This window comes from Crinia signifera, chromosome 1, assembly GCF_055691185.1.
Source record: "Crinia signifera chromosome 1, ASM5569118v1, whole genome shotgun sequence".
Lineage (NCBI taxonomy): Eukaryota > Metazoa > Chordata > Amphibia > Anura > Myobatrachidae > Crinia > Crinia signifera.
In genome coordinates, this window is record NC_139217.1 from 62,095,997 (window position 1) to 62,117,337 (window position 21,341).

General features: G+C 45.9%; 1 protein-coding gene across 2 annotated transcripts in view; it reads right to left on the reverse strand.

Annotated features, from left to right (window-relative positions):
* Positions 1–20,946, reverse strand: part of PGM2 (phosphoglucomutase 2) — a 39,251-nt gene extending 18,305 nt beyond the window's left edge. For both annotated transcript variants that reach the window (XM_083158526.1, XM_083158525.1), the window contains exons 1-7: positions 20,798–20,946; positions 17,188–17,355; positions 12,028–12,134; positions 9,012–9,096; positions 5,173–5,256; positions 4,458–4,651; positions 650–839 (exon numbers count right to left, since the gene is read on the reverse strand). In XM_083158526.1, the coding sequence (XP_083014652.1) occupies positions 650–839; positions 4,458–4,651; positions 5,173–5,256; positions 9,012–9,096; positions 12,028–12,134; positions 17,188–17,355; positions 20,798–20,857 (888 nt within the window). In that variant the 5' untranslated portion in view covers positions 20,858–20,946. The remainder of the gene's footprint in view (positions 1–649; positions 840–4,457; positions 4,652–5,172; positions 5,257–9,011; positions 9,097–12,027; positions 12,135–17,187; positions 17,356–20,797) is intronic.
* Between the last annotated feature and the right edge of the window lie 395 nt (positions 20,947–21,341).

A 21,341-nucleotide genomic window follows, 5' to 3' on the forward strand; every position in this document is an offset into this window, starting at 1 on the left:
GAATATTGTACGCTAAATATCTATTTCTTTCCATTCCACATAATATTTCCAAATTATTATTTTGCAAACTATCCCCAAGAATTTGCACTTCTCTGAGCTGGACAACACTGCCCCCTCGCCTGCATAGGGCTGTACTGGCAGCCTAACTTGTCTCGTTAGGCAAATTACTAAATAAAAACATATCATGATTAACCCCTTCAGGGGTGTTTTTTATTTTTTTAGGGAGCGCTCCCCACTGGGTGAGTTTTTTTGGGGGAAGCGCTCCCTAAAAAAATCCCCACCACTGTGACTCCCGGGTCCAGGCAGCGCCGCTGAGCACGCCATCAGCCGTTACCCGGCCCTGCTCCCAGCAACCCAGCTGTGTGCGGCATTACGTTAGCAAGATCACGCCACACACAGCCGGGGGAAGGAGGTGGGACCGGGCAGCTGCTGATGCTGAGCGTAGCGCTGATTTCATCGGCGCTGCCCGGCAGAGAGAGAGAGTGCAGGCAGTGGCACTCCTGAGAATTTTCCAGGTTTGCCAGTCTGCGCATTAGAGCACAGCCCGGAAAATTATCGGGACTACCAGGGAAGAGGTTAAAGAAAAATTCCAATAAAAGAACATTTTAAAAGGGAAAAAAAAAAACTCCATACGAGTGACTGTTCGTACCAAGACTCCTTTGCCCTCTTCTGGGTTGGGGTATTTCACAGTAGGAAATTCTGGGTCTGGATCCTTTTGTTCTGGAACAGCGAGTGGGGGTGCGAAGCTGAATGCCTGGAATGCAGACTGAACAAACTCGTGGCCTACGCCGTGCACAGATGTGTGGACAAACTTCAACTTGGTCTTCTTGTTAATATCTCTGCAAGAGCAAATTGCAGCTTAACCCGTCAATAAAGGACCCGACATAGACAGTCATTGCTACAACTGTACAGACGTTTCTGCTTTCAGGAGACTGTTAGTGTCTAACCACAGCTTTGTCAATTGATAAAAATGACATATAACAGAAAATATCCCACATATAGAAAGTATGCCAAATGACAGTAGGTATCTGTCCCCCAGACATGCCGTTTGCACTCATTGACGTTCTTCTACCTCTTGAATGCGCAGCCCAGCTTACAATAACACACCGTACTGTATGTGGCCTGATGGGTTTGGCGCAGAACAAACATTCCAATCATTACTGGACAAAGATTCAGTTGGCTGCACTGAAGGGTCTCTAAGAAATTGGAGTTGGTGTTCATTAAAATCTATGCAGATTCCAAACCCTAGATGTAACATTCCTTTAGCTACACAACGCTGGTGTTCACTAACTCAACTTAAATTACATTAGGGTATTATTAACCTTTAAAGTGCCAAGGAAATTTGTCAAAGTAGGTGAGAAAATTGGCAAGCAAACTTTTTTATTAACCCTTTGGGTGCCAATGTTGCTGTGGGGTATCCTCAAAATATCCGTTAAAAATGCCGCTCAGAGCGACTGGTCTTTTTTTAGGTTCAATATTTAACTAAACTTCAATTCATTGACTTGGCTGTATTTTATATTTATTTACGCTAAAAGAACAGTCGCTGTGAGCGCCACAGCAACATTGACACTCAAATGTTTAATATAAACATTCATTTATAAGGTGGTTTGCAGCGCCATACATACGAAGTGTGATGTAAGAGGGCTGTGAGAACAGGATGGAAGAGGGCGATATTCCAAGAGGTTTACAATCTAGGCAGGTGACGAGGCGCAGGCAAGGTGGCCTGGTAGCAGGAAGCAAGCGAGGCAGGGGGTAGGGAGAACAGCCTCGTGACAAGAGTACGCTTTGATGAACTGGTGGGTTTTCAGTGCCCGTTTAAAGCTTTGCAAGGTTGGAAGCATCTAAAAAAGAGCGAGAAGCTCTGGATGCATTGACCAGGGTGACTGTCATTGGCTGACTGGACAGGGCAGGAGATAGTATGCAGATAGAGGAGGTTGGGAGATAGGGGAGCAGTGGAGTTACAGAGGGGACTTGCATGTGAGGAGATTACTATATTACTATTTTAATTACATTTCATTTTTTTATTTTATTTTATCTCTCTCTCTATATAGCTTCGGCTTCCTCTCACTAATATTTATTAACACTATAGTATCTCACTGGCATGTCGCACTGGGCTTTCTAGCTTATGACAGTTTTTGGGGTGCCGCACCCTGCACCTCGATATAGCGCTAGGGACCCCCAATATACAGAGAAGCCTTGACGCGGCTTGCGGGCATATCATACACCTGCGCAGGTATATGTAACCAATATCTCTGAATTCTATTATCATGTAGTGTTCAAGATTGGTTACTAATACCACTCAGTGAGCTGGGGAAACCAATGTCTTGTTTTACTTAACCAGTATTAACCCCTCCCTCACGCACCTGAGTGATATTACTGAACTAATTTGAGCATCTACCACTATCTGTATGAGATTGAAGAGGAGCCTGAAGGGGTATCGGCTTTGACGGAGGATCAAGCGCAGCGGCTGCCACGGATGCGTGGTTCAGCTGTTTTCTGCAACTTGGAAACAAGAACCCTGATCCCCAATTGCCAGCATTCCAACACCCAGGAGACCTCACACTGAGCGGACACAGGGTAAGATAGGGAAAGTAACTGGTCCACTGAGTCGCACAAAAAACTTGCTCTTAGTACACAGTGTGTTGTTCATTCTAAATATGATCTCTCTAGCCTATCAGTGTCTTATTGTACTGAAAATTATCCTAGCTGCACATCCAGATTAGGATAGAGGCATCCCATACATCCAGCCTCAATATGCCATGCAGCGCATGATACCAGGTGTGAGTACGCAGCCAGGTTCCTTACAACTCTGCTAACGTTGGACTGCTCTGTCTGCCAAAAATGGGTTTTAATTGCAATGCAGTGGTACTAGGATGCATGGGGAGACTGTGCTGGTTAATTTGATATAGGACATAATGTGTGTACACGGATATACCCAGTGGCGTAACTAGATACATGATACTTTGACAGGCAAAGTGGGTCCCTTTCAGCTCTGGGTCCCATAGCAGCTGCACCCCCTGCACCTATGGTAGTTATGCCCTTGGCTATACCAACGTCACAAGAAATTACTCAGCACAGTCTCCTTGCGTTATGACTAAGTGGCACTTTTGGCAAAACAGAAGCAAAAGAGACGCCATTGCTGAAAGATTCTCATGGGACCGGGTGTGCCAAGAGAGGCTGTTTGGCATAACTGCAGCAAAAATGTCTGAGGACACATCTGTAACAAGTGACACAACATGGATAAGTTCTCCTGGCATACTGAAGCTGGCCATACACTTATATGATTTGGGACCTTTTTTTCCCGATTCCGACAGATCGGGCCGAGAAATCGGGTGAAAAGTACCCGAATCGTATGTGCCTAACCTTCAATTCCAATACACAGTCCCGTGCCAATCGTATCGGATCCGGAGATCGCAAATTCTGCACATATGATTTGTCGAATCTGGCAGCACTTGCTGGCGGTCGCATACGATACGTTGTACACTAAAGAACCGCATACAATATGGGAAGCCGGGTGCTGAGGTATGGCATGCGATAAAGTATGGGGGCCTTGACTCTTTCAAAGTGTGTAGCCCATTCTATATGACACCTCTGGTCTATCAGTGTCTTTGGAGCGCAAATAATCCTAAATGCACATACAAGTTCTGGTTGTGCCCTCCAAATGCAGTATTACTGTTCTCCTTTGTTCGTAGTAGGGTGTTTGGACAACATCTGTGATAATGTGATTAGTATGTGGTTTATTGGACCTTATTCAGGTCCGTCCGCTGTGGCCGCTCGTTCGCACGAGGACCCATGTTTGTTGTATGTGCATTTCTGCGCATGTGTGGGTGCGTGCGGCCATGGCAAAAAAGATTGTTCGCTGGGTGCATGCACCCAACCTTGCGGTCGCTGGGCTAGGGGCTGGCCCATTAGCATATGGGAACGCCGGCTTCATGGGCGTTCCCATGAAAACGCTGGGCATTCTTATGCTAATAGCCGATGGTGCGGAGGGCGAGCAGTTGACATCACCGGATGTCGGCTGCCCGCCCATTCCCCCCACCCCCCAAGTGTCCATGCATATAATAAGTGGCATTAGAGTCACTTTTATATTGCGTGCGCCTTTGCCATCATTCGATGGTCGCCAACCATCGAATGATGGGGCAGATACCACATGGATGCGAATGGATGTTACTGTGTAACATCCGTTTGCAAACCCTGCGTGCGAATCCACCTTGCCAATGGGTGGTGACAGCCGGCCATCATTCGCAAGGCCGGGTTTAAGTTACTCGCAAGGGTGCGAATTTGCATCCGAAGTCAACCAGAATAACCCCCATTATCTGTTAATTTGGTGATATATTCCAGTTATGGCACAGTTTGCTTTAGGAATATCTGGTGTATGTTATGTACTAGTTCATTATTAGACAATTATCAAACTGCAAACTGAGGTTGGCCACAGAGGCCGGTCATAGGCTCGTCACCTGTGGAAGCAGTGCTTCTGTATATCAGAAAAGTACTCCTTGTTAATAGACTTGTAGGGATCTTTAAGAAGGGAGCTGCCGTCAATGATAGAATCATCCCAGGCTTGTGGCCAAGGCTCCAGGTTCTCCTCAATGGCCTTCGCGATACCCTTGTCATGCGGAGCAATGATCTGAGCGCCATTCTCCCAGTAAACCTGCGGTGTAAACAAGACACATATTAATGGGGCACAGCAGACCAACAAAAGCTAGTAAGCATGTAAGTATTCAGGCTTTGTAAAGATAAACAAAAAAATGATCTTATACACACAATGGAAAACGGCGTGGTGCTCCGAGACAAATAGAAAGTGCCGTGTATTTGGGCAGTACTTCCGTACTGTACACTGACTGATCTAGCTATCTGTTCTGGGTGTTATACTGTATGTATCTGTTGCAGAGAGCGGGCAGGAGTGTAACGGCGCATTTTGCCTGGTGCAGCTGGTGAAAACCTGGGGTTCTCCGCTCTTGGCATTAACTGGTATAGGCATCTAGGAATATTACAAATATATCTGTGAATGTTCTTAGTAGCTCTTTTATATAATGTAAGGGGACATTCAGTTTAGGCTTGGTGATCCTGTATACACAGTGAGTTAGGGTAAAATGGGGTGCTACAGTCACTGTTCCGCAACACAGGTACCTGGTAAATGTAGACAGGAAAGCGGCTGCCAATATTCCATACCTTGTATCCATTGTCTTCCTTTGGATTGTGCGAGGCAGTGACCATGATCCCAGCACATAGCTTTAGATGCGTCACCGCATAGGGCTGTGAAATACAAGGAAGCAGTTACTTCACTTTACACGGCTACATTTGTAAAAAAAAAAAAGTGGAGGTAACCATGTTGTAGAAAATTACCCAAGGAGTCAAGTGAGGGAGCAGTGAAGATCAGGGTAAGGTGAGGACGAGGGAGAGAGAGGGAGGGGTGAAGATTAGGGGAAGGTGAGGAAGAGGGAGAGAGAGGGAGGGGTGAGGAGCAAGGGAAGGTGAGGAAGAGGGAAAGAGGGGGAGGAGCAAGTGAAGGTGAGGGAGAGAGAGGGAGGGTTGAGGAGCAAGGGAAGGTGAGAAAGAGGGAGGAGGAGCAAGTGAAGGTGAGGAAGAGGGAAATGGGGGGGGGAGCAAGGGAAGGTGAGGGAGAGGGAGAGAGAGGGGGAGGTGAGGAAGGGGGACAGAGAGAGGGAGCGGTGAAGCTGAGGAAGGGGGGGGGGGGAATAGGGAGTGGTGAAGAGTAGTGGAAGGTAAGGAAGGGAATGCAGGAAAGGTCGGTAGGTCCTCAATCAAAAGTCATTGAAAACTTGGTGGGGATATTACAAAGAATGCAATATAGATATTACATTTGGCAAACCTGCCATATTCTATTTATGATAGGGATAAAGGAGTGGGCTACAGGATTCTTCCACAATAGACACACCTGACACTTAGCACTACATAAAATGTGAGTTATCAGCCATTGGACATGTTTGAGGGTACCAAAAAATAATAATACAACCTTAGAAAGTCAAAGTGGAGAGAGATAAAGCACCAACCAATCAACTCCTGACATGGCAGGGGATGAGCAGTTAGTTACTTAATTTCTCTCCAACATTTGATACATCTGCCTGAGAGAGAGAGAAACATTGCATTGCTGGTAATGAGAGTAAAGGCCCCATACACTTATGCAACTTCTCCGAGTGGAGTCGTCCCATACGATCTGGTTTAGCTCCCTGGCAGCTTCCCAAATGGCAGGATCACATCAGATGTATCGTATGAGATGCCAGCAAGGATCGCCAGATTCGATAAATCTTGATGGCAGACCTTGCGATTTCCAGCTCTGATGTGCAGGGGACCGCGCATCAGATCAGAGGTGACACACATACGATTTGACACTTTTCACCCGATTTCTTAGCCCGAAATCTGCACTAGAGCATGGGCACCTTAAGGAGATGATGTGCCAACAAATGTAGCTTCTCTCTAATTCTTCAAATGAATTTGCTGACAACCCAAACAATTCCGATCACAGCACAGAAGTATATCAGATGTCATTGTGATTATGTTGCTGAATGTGTTGCTGCAATAAGTCATACCATAAGTGTACATAGAAACTAACAATTTGCTAAACTTGCATTTTGTCTGCCTTCTGAAAAGCTTCATTGCCGACCATGATGACGTACTAGCGGTCCAACAACAAATGAATCGGTTACATTACGAACGACTGTTACTGGTACTCTTTCAAGCATTCCCTGGAAACTCCCCTTTTTAGACAAGCCTATCAAATCTTGTTAGACAGAAGGAGGCTAAGAAGGTAATCAGATGTGCAAAAGCACAGGCTGAAGAGAAAATGGCACAGTCAGTGGGTAAAGGGGGGAAAACTTTTTTTAGGTATATAAGTGAAAGGAGAAAAACAAAAAGTGGAATAATTAGACTGAAGACAGAGAGTGGAAGTTTTCTTGAGGGGGACAATGTAATAGCAGATAATATTAATAATTATTTCTGCTCAGTATTCACTGCTGAAAGAGAGGGGAAGGGGCCACAGTTAAGTTGCAAGTATAGTCAGAAAACTGAGGGAGAGACAAGTACATTTACAGAGGAGAAAGTCCTCACAGAACTCTCAAAACTGAAAGTGGATAAATCAATGGGGCCAGATGGGATACATCCAAGGATACTAAAAGAGCTTAAAGGGGAGCTGGTAAAACCAATAACAGAATTATTCAACCAGTCACTAGCTACTGGAGTAATCCCAGAGGACTGGAAAACAGCGAATGTAGTCCCACTGCACAAAAGTGGAAGCAAGGAAGAGGTAAGCAACTATCGACCAGTGAGCCTTACATCAGTAGTAGGGAAATTGATGGAAACACTCTTAAAACAAAGAGTTGTAGAATATCTCAAAACCAGCAATTTACAGGATCCAAAACAGCATGGGTTTACTGGGGGAAGATCATGTCAAACAAATCTTATTGACTTTTTTGACTGGGTGACTAAAGTAATAGATCAAGGTGGGGCTGTAGATGTAGCTTATCTAGACTTTAGTAAAGCTTTTGACACTGTCCCACATCGCAGACTGTTAAATAAACTTGAAAGCTTGGGATTGGATTCTAAGATAGTTGAATGGATAAGAGCGTGGTTGCAGGACAGAAAACAGAGAGTTGTAGTAAACGGAGTACAGTCAAAGGAGGGAAAGGTTACAAGTGGAGTACCCCAGGGATCTGTACTTGGACCGGTGCTTTTTAATATCTTTATTGGTGATATTGCAAATGGAATTGAGGGTAAAATGTGCCTTTTTGCAGATGACACAAAGGTATGCAACAGGGTAGACACACCAGGAGGGGTAAAACAAATGATTGAGGATCTAGGCAGATTAGAGAAATGGTCAAGAGAATGGCAACTACAGTTTAATGCCAAAAAATGCAAAATCATGCACTTGGGTCTCAGAAATCCAAAGACTCGATATAGTATAAATGGCACTATAATGGAAACTACTGAGGAAGAGAGGGATCTAGGTGTCACTATTTCAGGGGACTTAAAAGCAGGTAGGCAATGAAACAAAGCAATGAAGAAGGCAAGTCAGATGCTTGGTTGCATAGGGAGAGGTATCAGCAGTAGAAAGTAATAATGCCACTGTATAGGTCATTGGTACGACCTCACCTAGAGTATTGTGTTCAGTTCTGGAGGCCATATCTCCAGAAGGATATAAATACATTAGAGACTGTACAAAGAAGAGCAACTAAAATGGTGCATGGCCTACATCACAAAACGTACCAGGAAAGACCAAAAGATCTTAATATGTATACTTTAGAGCAGAGAAGGGAAAGGGGGGACATGATAGAAACTTTCAAATATATCAAGGGCTTTAACAAGGTACAGGTGGGAGACATTCTTCACAGGAAGAGGAGCAACAGAACACGAGGACATGCACTGAAACTAGAGGGAGGAAGATTCAGGGGAAATGCGAGGAAGAATTTTTTCACAGAAAGAGTAGTAGATAAGTGGAATAGCCTCCCAACAGAGGTGGTAGACGCAAATACAGTAGTACAATTTAAACATGCTTGGGATAAGCATATTGATATCCTTACAAAAAAATAAGGATCAAATATGGTTTGAGGTAACATGTTTAAAAAAAGGGGCAGACTAGATGGGCCAAGTGGTTCTTATCTGCCGTCAAATTCTATGTTTCTATGTTTCTATGTTAAATTCCAGAACCAGCCACATAACCTTCATAAAACCTCTCCAATCCAATCACACCCGCACCCTATTGGCCACACATATCCTCTCTCACTTTTCTTTTCATCCTCCTAACCCCTTGTCAAGATTGCTGGCTCACCATATCATACAGCCCCCATCAAGAGTCTTTGCCTCCTGGTGGACACCCACAGTATCCTTGTGTATCAGTGCCTATTCCCTACAGAATGTAAGCTTACGAGCAGGGCCCTCCTACCTTTAACTATCTGTAAATACCCAGTTTGTTGTATCAGTTTCCAATTGTAAAGCGCAATGGAATATGCTGCGCTACATAAGAAACGGTTAATAAGTAAATAAATAATACTCACCACGAAAGGTGTGGGTGTGATGCCGGAGTAGAGGTAGACCGGGATTCCTTGGCTGACAAAGGTTGTGGCTGCGAGTCTGGCAAATCTGGACAAATACAATGTCATTCAATCAAGGTTACATGTCGAAGGTTTTTATAAATACCATAGTGTGGTAGAAACAGGAGCTTTACATTGTTGTAATAGGGCGGATTGGCACATACCAAAAACTGCAAACAGTACTAACCACATGAGAACAACGGGATGCAGTTAAAATCCCGGCGGTCGGGATCCCGGCGTTCAGTATCCGACGCCGGAATCCTGACACTTTCTCCCTCCGTGGGTGTCCACGACACCCCTGGAGGGAGAATAAATTAGTGTGCCGAGCGCAGCGAGCCAACAAGGGGGGGGCGATCCACGTCCCCCCCCTTGTCGGCATTTCGGCTGTCGGGATTTTGGCGTCGGGATTCTGAACGCCGGGATCCCGACCGCCGGGATTCAATACTGAATCCGAGAACAACAGGAGGCAGCAGTTATAAGATCACGAATATTAATGAGAATAGCTTATTAATCTTCTATCAACCAGAAACCTGACTGATGGATGCAGCACTTAAGTGACGTCACCAGATTCACCAATATTAATTATTGGTACTTATGTAATATCTGGGCTCCCGTTTTTCTTATGAGACCGCGTCCCCTTGCGGGGCTCGCTGCGCTCGCCACGCTTCGGGCACGGTGGCTCGCTGCGCTCGCCACACTATATAAAATCAACTCCATGCGGAATTGGATAGTAGAGGTATGAAAAAATGGGGTGCATTTAACATGGGAGCCCAGATAATACATAAGTACCTAATTATTTACAGTTTCTTATATATCGCAGCAGATTCTGTTGAGCTTTACAATTGGAAACAGTGATAAAAAAAAAAGTGGGTAGAAACAAACCAACATAGAGGTAGGAGGGCCCTGCTCGCAAGCTTACAATCTATAGGGATAATAGGAGGAATACATAAGGATAGGATTCCATAGCATGGCAGTCCCAAGACAGTCCGGATGGGATGTAATTAGATATAAATGCTACGGGAGGTTATGTGGGGGTTCTGGAATAGATAAGAGGTGAGTTTTCAGGGAACGTTTGGAGGCTAGAGGAGAATCTTAATGTGCTTGGAAGGACATTCCATAGGGTGGGTGCTGCCCAAAGAAAGTCCTGCAATTGTGAATGGGATCTAGTAATGAGTGTGGATGAGAGATGCAGATCTTGTGCAGAGTGGAGAGGTCAGGTGGGGATATATTTTAAGATAAGCGAAGAGATATAAATCGGTGTAGTCAGAGTTATGGCCTTGTATGTAAATAGAAGTATTTTATGTTGAATAATATACAGGCAACCAATGGAGGGACTGACAGAGCGGATCAGCAGACGATGAACGTCTAGCCAGGAAGATCAGTCTCGCAGCTGCATTCAACATGGATTGTAGTGGTGAGAGTCTTTTCTTGGGGAGGCTGGTAAGGAGGCTGGTATCCGGACTATTTGTCGACCTATTGAGTTGTCGAACTAATGGTGTCGACCTAATGGCTGTCTATCTTCTTGTTGTAGACAAATGGTCCCGCATCCAAGGAGGCTATTGCAATAATCAATGCATGAGATAATGAGAATGAGTGCATAATTTAGAGTTTTTGCAGTGTATTGTGTAAGGTTTTTTAGATGCATGTAACATGATTTAGAGACAGACTGAATGTGAGGTAATAAAGGACGGTTCAGAGTTGAGGATGATGACCCCTAAGGCAGCGAGCTTGTGGAGTAGAATTAATTGTTGTGTTCTCAACAGTGATAGAGAGATCAGGTTGGTAACTATTCTTGGCTGGTGGGAATATAATTAATTCTGGTTTGGAAATATTTCAACGGGCGAAGGTTTATACTTATCCAATTCTCAAAAGTTTTGTAAAGTGAAAATGTTTTTCATTTAATGGACCCCTTCAGTGGTATGGCTGGAAATTTCTCTGGCTGAGCTGCGCTGAAGAAGCGAGACATTTCAACATTTCCAGGCATGCCACTGAAAAGAAAGCAGTGAACCACTGGCACACCACCATAACCCCTGTCACTGATCCCCTGCCCATTGCCAATCCTCCCCATCACCACCCCCATCGCCAATCCTCCCCATCGCCGCTCGAACACGGGAATGCCTGAACAGATTAACATCTGAGTGCCTGAACCAAGTGGCCCCGGACTTCTCAGAGCGGCCGCAAACAGCCGAAGCCTGCAGCAGCCCCAGTATTTATGGAGCAGGACAAATCTGCCCTTGTAGGTTTGTCCTGCTCCAAGAAAACCCACCACTCAGGGGGTTAAGGGTCCACTTAAGGGAGTCTGTTTATGTGTTGTATTTAGTGCCGTTGAGGAGGGGAGTGCGGGTACTTTTTACCCAGGCCCAGGTCTGTTGGAGGGGCCTGGGTCCAGTGTCCCCCTCCCCCCGCTGCATAATATTTTTACATTATGGCCACACCCCTTCCAGTTGACCAAGCCCCTCCCGTTGACCATGCCCCTGTTTACCGGTGGTGCTTTCAGCAGCCCTGGTTGTATTCAGAAAGTCATAAGCTTTCCAACAACATATCAAAATGCATGAAAACCACAGAAATAGCAGGGACCCTTATAACAGCGCCCTTAAACCCATATTCGAACTTAAATTGTCCCTGAAGATGATAGTGTAGGTAGTGTGCAAAGTTTGAAGACGATTAGTTAAAGCGTTCGAGAGTTATCGTGGAACACACACACACACACACACCATTCAGTTATACTTATGTAGATATGATATATTTGGCATATTACATAATATCTATTTATTATGGTGTATATGTGTGATAATAATATAATGCAGGCTTTTTCCACTATCCATGTGCACCTGGTGTAATTGCTATTGCTACGTGTATTATCCCAAGCAGCATAATATGCAGTATAACTCCCAGCAAGCACTGCCATATGTAGGCAAGTGGAAAAGGTTAGCAAATTACTTACCCCTGTCAAGAATCATATATTAAACATTTAACCCACCTTTTACTGCTACCTCCACTTGCCGGGTGTGCTCGGGCATCATAGCCAATGACTACACCTCTGTCCTTCAAATCGCTGATACTTTTCTCAAGGTACCTGCAGAACCCCTAGGGGTGAAACAAAATGCAGTTTAGTATTAGGAAAATCTATACCTAAACATGCACTGGGGGGGGGGATTCAATTACTTGCGGTTAATTACCCAGCCAGGGACTGGACTATCCAATGAGCCCCGATAAGCTGGCGCATGCTGTGGCTTATTGGGTATTTTGTTTAACCTGCCTCAGACAGACTAAACCAAATCACTGAAGTGACCCGGCTGTGGCAGCCGAAAACACACCGGTTTCACTGTTTTTACGGTAGTAAGTGTATTTATTTTCCGGGTAGCAAATTGGATAGGCCGAAAAATAATATCAGAGAAACATCTGGTAAACTCGAGAAAAATTACAGTTTTTCGCTCCTGTTTCTTTGGTGCTCATTTGATACCCCCTATTGTATCTACACGTTTGACCTCAAAGATGACTTTCGAGGCTTTCTTTCAGTGTAAAGGTCAGTGCGCTTTACGCTAGCTGCTGCATACGTGTGTAAGGCGTCCATTTAATGCATAGAGACAGAAGCTGGGGACAGCCCCGCAGCTGGCAAAGTGCTACTGTGTGGCACCCCCTGATTTGCTCCTGGGCCTCCAAGTGACAAGTCATCCAGATGCCCAGCAGTCGGGGATAGAGAAGCCATGTGCAGCTGCATGTCTGATCATTTCCTGGGACTGTACCCTGATGGCTCAGTAACGATATTCGGGACTTCTATGCTGTAACATGCCACTGATGCTGGTGTGACAGCCTCCTAGCTCCCTAGCCAGGTACTAGCACCACCAGGCTCTCCCTGCAGTGCGTGCTGTGCTCTGGCTGCCCTTGCAGCTCCTAGCACTACTGCTGTGTACAGCTCAGCTGCTGGCGGCAACCCAAAGGATGTGATCACTCTGAGGGGAAACTGCAACCTGACTAACAGTTCCCGGGGTCCTTTTTTTATACTCTTCTCTAGGACAGTCGCGTGACCTCCTTGTGACACGCCCAATGTCCCATGGCTAACATGCGATTCCCCTGCCATTCGGCACAAGGGAGCTCTGGAAGCTTCCCTCAGAGACCTCTCAGCACTATTCACTGTCAGTAATATACTACCGTAGCTGCCTATTGTATAGTCCGGGAACACCACCCCTCTGGACTTTGGTCTTAATTAGCGGACTGTCCACAGTAATCCTGGACAGGTGGTGGTAACCCTACCATGTTACATTATAACATTTCATTTATACAGAATACCTTTCTGTCTTTTTCTCCCGCAGCTTAGGAGAGAGATTTTTTTTATACATTTTTCCAACATAAAAAGCATCCTTTACTCCGGTTTATACCTTTGTACTTCTTGTATATAGGGTATTACATCAATATGCTCTTACTATACTCCAGCTACTGTATGTCTACACCAACTCCTGTCCCGAGTCTCTTGGCGCAAGCAGCTGGGTTACCAGGGCAAAGACAAAGGTGCACACTTCAAGAGCAAATTGCTGGGGAAATAAGCCGCCACTTGTGTTGTCATCAAACTCGGAATGAGCTTCTTTCTATGTATGTATTTACCTATCACCTCGGGGCAGGGCGTTTGGGTTGTTACCAGCATGAAGCATCAGACAGACATGGGATGGTTTATGGATAAAAGTTTGCCAATCTTGCAAGCTGTATTATATCTCGCAATGTTTTTTATTTTTCAATGTGCATGGCCCAGGTCTGTGGTTTCCACCTTTGTGCATTCTCCATACTTGTGTCTTTACCCTTCCCTACAGGAATCCTAAAGCTCTGCTAAAGGTCACAAACAGTATGCTACAGATGGAGTGCCTCTCAGCCAGCGCTGGGGCTTGACGGAACCCCCTTGCTGGCGAGCCCCAGCGCTCCATCTGACTGGGACGCGCGATCGTCCCAGTTTCCTGGCGGCGGGGGACGCGAACCCTGCCCGTCTCCGCTTCAGGGAGACGGGCAGGGTTAGGGGGGGAGCAGGGAGGTGGGATCAGGCGGCAAGGACCGGCGGTGAAGCAGTGGGGACCGGGGGGAGAGTCCCGTAGTACGGGGATGTGCGCACGTCCCTTTCCGGCGGCTGGCGAATCCACCCCCAGCCCCCGCAAGAATGAAGGGCGCTCCATCTGTTCAAGCTTAACAGACAATACAAATATAGTGACCACTCAGTAATATAATCTCTTGTTCTATGGAAGCTACTCTTGGAGGGAATGCCATATATATATTTGGAAATATTACTGAAACCAAGTCAAACATTGGTTTAGGGGGGTAGTCAATTAGTGGGGTAGTCAATCCGGGATTCCAACAGTCTGAATCCCATGCCGTCTTCCTTTCCCTCAACTGCAACTCGTCATTCGGAATTCAATGTTCTGAATATCGAAAAGTCCAAGGATTGGTGAAAGCTGCCGCGGATTTGACGAAATCCGTACGTGAATTCGATGATCCTCCATTTCCGACAAAACAGATCCGACCAGTCGGAAACTGCCTTCATTGCTGTCGGAAACGGCACCATTAAAAAGGCGAGTGCCACTACTTAATACCCCCCTTAATGCTGTAAACTCATCTCTGAAGGCACAGACTCACACAGTAGTCACAGTGTCAAAATCTCATTATTACAACACCTGACTCCCATTACAGAATGTGATGCAACTATTTCCTGGTGTTGTCTGTGCCCACAGCAAATGACATTGACTCAGTAAGTCACAATCATGTCCCTTCAATTATTAAACGCACATGATCATAATAAGGATAATTCAGGAAAATCTAAAATTAGATTATCAGCCAATGGGTAATGTGATGCAAGCAGAATATATTAAGAGCTTGTAACAAAGGTCAGCAATTACTAAGCCTGGAAATCCCCAATTGTTTGGGGTGGAAGAAAACTTTGCAAATTAAAAAAAAAGGCAAATGAAAAAAATGTTTAAGCCATAACCAGTCTTCTCATTTGGATTGTCACTATTTAAGTCGGGAGTCTATGACAAGTTACATGACTGCTAGAAACCTTTTTTAAGTTTTTAGAGAGGGAAATTGGAAGGGGAAATACACAGATGTATTGGTTATTTATATGGAACCAACATGCAGAAAAATGATCTGACACAGATGTCTAAAAAAAATAACTTAGTGGGTGGTGCTACCTAGACTCATGGATTTAGACACATGAAAAAAAGAGCGGGAAAAAGATGACTTTTTGTTGGGTCACTTCTTATGTATCATTAAATTGATGTTACAATTTATAATATTTTATTATTAGGTATGCATTAAAAAATATAGAACATACACCTATGTTTGTAGGGGTACTGTATCACAACAGTTCAGTTAGCAGTACTAATTACCTGGGATTGCTGGAGGGGCCCGTGGGGGTCGTGGTCCGACCCCCTCCATGCCTCCCGGGCAGCAGCACACACCTACAGCATGTGCTGTGCTGACAGCAGGCTCAGCATGAGTGTCTCACTGACAGTGTAAGAGCTCATGCTGAGCCTACTGTGAGCACAGCATGTGCTGTAGGTGTGTGCTGCTGCTGCTGCTTATGATGAAGGGGTGGGGGGATAATAGACCCCCCCCCCCCCCCGACTTTAGAGGGTTTTTTTACTCTCCCTGCAATAATTTTGGGGCATGGCCTAACTGTGGTAGGTAGCCCCACCCCCACAATTAGGCCACACCTCTGATTTTAGCGGGCCCAGCATACCTCTCGGCAGCCCTGGATATACTAAATGACTATTATAGAACCTTACAGCCAATAATTGTGGCATCCCATCTGTGATCATCATTTATATGTATATAAGATTTTTGCCAATTTTTAAACCTGTATATATACTTTATTTATTTAATATATTTTGTAGATGAAAATCACTCACTTATTAATGCCTCACAGGATTTTTGGGAATCCTAGATCCGAGAACGCTAAGCATCCAAGCTAAATCACTTATCAATTTAAGAATCACATAAAAGTAGTCACGTGCTTCTCTAGTTTCCGCCATATACTCACTACATACATTTTGATTGGCTAAATAACTTTTGTGAAACACTACCCCTACAAACATAGGTGTCTGTTCTATATTTTTTAATGCATACCTAATAAAATGTTATACATGTTAACATCAATTTAATGATACGTAAGAAGTGCCCCAACAAAAAGAGTCATCTTTTCCCTCTGTGTTTTTCACGTGTCTAAATCCATGAGTCTAGGTAGCACCACCCACTAAGTTATTTTTTGAGACAGCTGTGTCAGATCATTTTTCTGCGTTGGTTTCATAAATACTTTACAAATAACCAATAAGTCTGTGCGAGTTTCCCCTTCCCCTCTTTAAAAACTTAAAAAAGGTTTTTAGCAGTCATGTAACATGTCTTAGGGGGTATGCAATCTGCTGCCGCGAAATAGCGCCAGCTCCCTATTCAATGCTGTCATTAATGACAGCATTGATGCGGGATCACGGCAGAACGGGCCAGACTTCAGAAGCGGTCGGGCCTGTTCTGCTGATAACGGCCGTGGATTGTCGTTATCCGGGCCGCAGAACGACAATCCATGGCCGTTTTCGTGGCCACGCCCCCTCTGCGCCCATCGGCAGGCGGGACATTGAATCCAGTCTGTCGATATGCGATTGATCTGACCGCAAACGGGCCAGGATCGCGGCTGTCGGCAGGGATTGACAGCCGTGATCCCAGATTGCATACCCCCCCCATAGACTCCGACTTGGAGATAGTAACAATCCAAATGAAAAGATGGGTTATGGCTTAAACATTCTGCTATACTTTCATTAATTTAATACAAGTTAAAGATAGTGACTAGTTTGGATGTAAGCCGTCAACTATTCCAAATCATTGATGGTTTACAACTGAAGGTGAATACTTTTGCCATCAATGGGGAGAACAGATGATTCTGCGTCATCAAGGATGCAGGACCACTCAATAACAGCTCCGCCCTAGAAACGTGTAAAGTCCTGTCCTTCATGTTCTGATTGGTCAATGGGCCAGTCAGTACAAGAACAGAAATGATCATCAACTGGATAAATGATGGTGAGCTGAGTCATCCAGTGCCTAGTTTGCAATCAGAGATGGTATACACACCGATGACCATAAAGGTAATATGCCAGAAGGTACTAGGTGATACCTGAGTAGTTTGGATAATGGTCAGGTCATTCATCCGGGAGATGCCAGCTCCCATCGCTGCTCGCAGCCCCGCTGTACCAAACTCCATCCTAGAACCAAAACATTTCTCCAACTCTTCTGCCTTCCCATCAGACACCAGCTGCTTCACCAATGTAGAGGTTTTGGGATTCTGCACAGAAACAAATCATTAACTCAGTTATAAAAAGGCAGGTTAATGAGATCTGAAGTATAGTAGTGTACACAGGAAATTATATATTATCATTTGTATACTCTACACATAGTACCAAGCTGCATATCTAACATTTATAGGTGACTTGTGTTACTTCAGATCCTATAGCAACCACTGACACGTTCAAGATGTCCAATGACCAACATTCCCCCAGCCCTGTCCTGTAGAGTGTGTGGCATAGCAGCCAGAGACGGGATTTGGGCGGTCAGTATACAGACATCGGGATCCCGACTGACGGTACTCCCGACAGGGGGGGGATATACCACCTGAATACTGCACTGTGTGGTATTGGTAATAGTACGTATCAGAGGTGAATGACCACATGTGGAAGATACTGCAATACCACTTTTACACCAAATAGCCAGGTTTTGTATCTGGCTCCAACCTGGGTGCGAACTGGCTTTTGAAGATTTAAGACCGGCATCCCTACCAGGCATAAAGCCAGGTGGATAACATCAGCAGAGGCAACTCCTAAGTGTAGATCATCTACCAGCGCCAGCCATTTCATAGGTCCCATGTCCCCCGTTTACACTGCACCATGAGCCGCGTCGATTCCGTGTTCAACCACACTCGTTTCCAGTGTTAAAATGCCGGGTCACTCGACTCAGCATATTTCAATTGGGAGCTCTGTAGTTCAGCTGTACTTCAAGGAGAGTGTAAGACAACTTATCACTAGGTAACTCATCTCTTTAACAACAAACAAGGGGCTGGGAAAATTATTATATCCCCAAATGCATCTTTTGCATCATGGATTTTAGTGTGCAAGTGAGCACTGATAAATGACAGCTGCGCATTGCACCAGCCGCTTTGTGCCTGCACTGGTTGCACTGCACGCTGCCAGAGACACCAAGATGAGAGAAAGGACAGAGCTGCCCAGGGGATATTCTCATGTCCCGGTGTCATGGTATCCTGCAGCCAGCTGCCTCCAACAAGTCACCATTCAGAAGTACACATGTGCGGTGCAGTAGACATGTACCAGAATGCACACATACGGTGCAATGGTCACATGTACCAAATATGTTGCAGCAGATAGGTGTACTGTGTCATATATGGGATGTTTTTATTTTGTTGTTGTTTTTTAAAGTTACTGCAAGTGTTAAGGCCCATACACACGGGGCGATTATAAGGCTATTTAAGTCAGATAGCTCTGTATGTATAACGCCCGGCCATGGTGATACACGGTACTGCCCGTCGCTATTGCCTGAGAAGGGGCAAGATGCATGAAAGTAAAAAATTATGCCAAACCCCCGAAAATGCAGTTTTCGGAGGTTTGGCCACAGCCCCAATATGCACCAAGCCCGGAATGCAGTACATTAGGCAAAGCTATTTTAAAACCAGCATTGCCCATTGAAGCCTATGGACTTCTTTCGCATTTCCCTGCTGTGAGGGAACCAACCGGATCCCTCCCAGCATCCATAGCAGTGCGCGCAGCACTCTGCGCATGTGCATAACCCAGATGTCCTATCATCGCAAAGGACAGCTCTTTCCTCAGGAACCGTCCTTTGCAGAATTCTTCATGCATACGGCGTTAGTAAGTGCTGATATGCATGCAGAGGCTGGAGTCAAAGATCGCAAGATTTTTGTGATGCTTGTTGCATCTCTCCCAGGGCGGGATGTATCAATACTCGCATTTCTGTAGTGAAGTGGAGTCCTTTTTTTCGTGGTGTTTTCGCTGGCTTTTTGCTGAGTTTTCCGCGTTATGTATAATTTTTTCCCTCTCTTCTTAGGTCTGCGGTAATGCAGACCTCCGTCGGAATCTTTTCGGGTTTTTTTTTTTTCGTGCGCAGATGCGTCCTGCTGCTGGCTGGGTTTCCCCGGCTCGCAGCGCTCAGCTTTTTTTGACTTATCCCTTGTATTGCTGGCGAACTGCAGTTGTGACAGTTCAATTATTAAAGTATAATGTATTTCCAGTGTTGTATTTACCTTATTGGGTTGTGCTGTGGGATGTATTTTACTTGTTGTATGGGAGGCAAAATTGGTTCTTTTTTGGAAGGTGTGAGGCACAGATCATCAGGGCTAGGCAAAAAGAACCAATCTTGCCTCCCATACAACAAGTAAAATACATCCCACAGCACAACCTGTTTTCATAAGGTAAATACAACACTGGAAATACATTATACTTTAATAATTGAACTGTCACAACTGCAGTTCGCCAGCAATACAAGGCGAATTATATGTAAGAGAAGCTGAGCGCTGCGAGTGTTAATACATCACACAGCGCTTCAGCTACAATACTCTGCAATGGGAGGATCTTTCACGCCGGAAACTCCGCGATACTTCAACCCGGCGGAATTTTTTCAACAACAGGAAATTAAAACTTTAATCATACATCACGCGAACAAGTGGCGAAAGCGAAAACGGGATGTCAACGCCACGGTAATGCTGGGTACACACCAGGACGACTAGGGCCCGATCCCCACAATCTAGATCCAATTCCGATCAAATGGATGTAGATTGTGTGCTGATTGGGCCCTTTTCTGACCTGCTGTGGACCGATACCGATCCGATGCGCGGTCCCGCGGGTCGGTCGTTATTGAGATCCTACCTGCTGCCGGTAGGATCTCAATGACGACCATACAGCCGGGTGCGGGTCGCCATCAGATCGGACCCACTCACGGTGCACATCGTGAGCGGGTCGTTCCCCCCCGCGTCACCGTGAGCGGGTCGGACGAGACACTGACGACCCGCTCACGATGTGCATCGTGATTGGGTCGTCCTGGTGTGTACCCTACATAAGCGTTGATACATCCCGCCCCCAACCTCTTGACTGCATGTAGTCAAAATCTAGTCATCCCCAGAGAACACTGTCCACAGATCACTCAGCACACATTGTGGGTGCACCGCATGCGTGCCAGCGATCCATGCTTCAGCACGTCGCTCAGCGCAGCACCCCCTCGCCCCATGTGTAGGGGCTTAAGCCAAAATTGGCTAGTCAAAAACACCACCAGCTTGCCTGTATGTACAACCCTTTATGTAATATGCTGTAGTTTAACGGTGTCCAGCTGGGAAGACCCCACTGACAGCCACCAGCTGGGAGGGACCCCACTGACAGCCACCAGCTGGGGGGGATCCCACTGACAGCCACCAGATGAGGGAGGACCCCACTGACAGCCACCAGCTGGGGTGGGGGACCCCACTGACAGCCACCAGCTGGGAGAACCCCACTGACAGCCACCAGCTTGGGTGGGGGACCTCACTGACAGCCACAAGCTTGGTTTGGAACCTCACTGACAGCCATTACTAGCAGTGAATGAACGCAGCACGGTGCCGGCAGTGACACGGATGACACGTGACCTGGGCACGGGGAAGTCAGGTGACCGCTATCCCCGCACGACCACACCGCAGCACCCCTGTCTGTCTGTGCGGGAGACCGCCGCCTCACCTTGTCCCACGTCAACCAGTCGGCAGCAGCCCGGTCAAGCGCTGTCCCAGCAGCGGCCATGTCTCTCCGTCTGTGCCCGCCCCACACTAGGACTGGGAGGAGCCGTCGCCGGCATCTGACTCCATGCCGCACGTCTAGTCCTCCTCCTCGTCATCAGGACTCAGGAGCCGGCTAGTGTTACTCAGGGTATAGTTACGGATCATATAAGTCGACAGTCAATAGGTCGACATGGACACAAGGTTGACATAACCTAGGTCAACATTGACAAAGCAAGCAATAGGAGCGGCCTAGTGTCAGGGTATACGAATCATACAGGGCGGCAGTCAATAGGTCGACCATGAAAAAGTCGACATGGAAACAAGGTTGACATAAACTAAGACAACATTGACAAAAGTAGACGCAAGCAATAGGACGTGCTGACACATGAAAAGGTTGACATGCATTTTTTAAAGATTTTTTTTCTATCGCAATTTCATACCTGCCAACTTTTAGATGTCCACAGGGGTGCCGTATGGCTGACAGACAGTCGGAATTCTGACAGTCA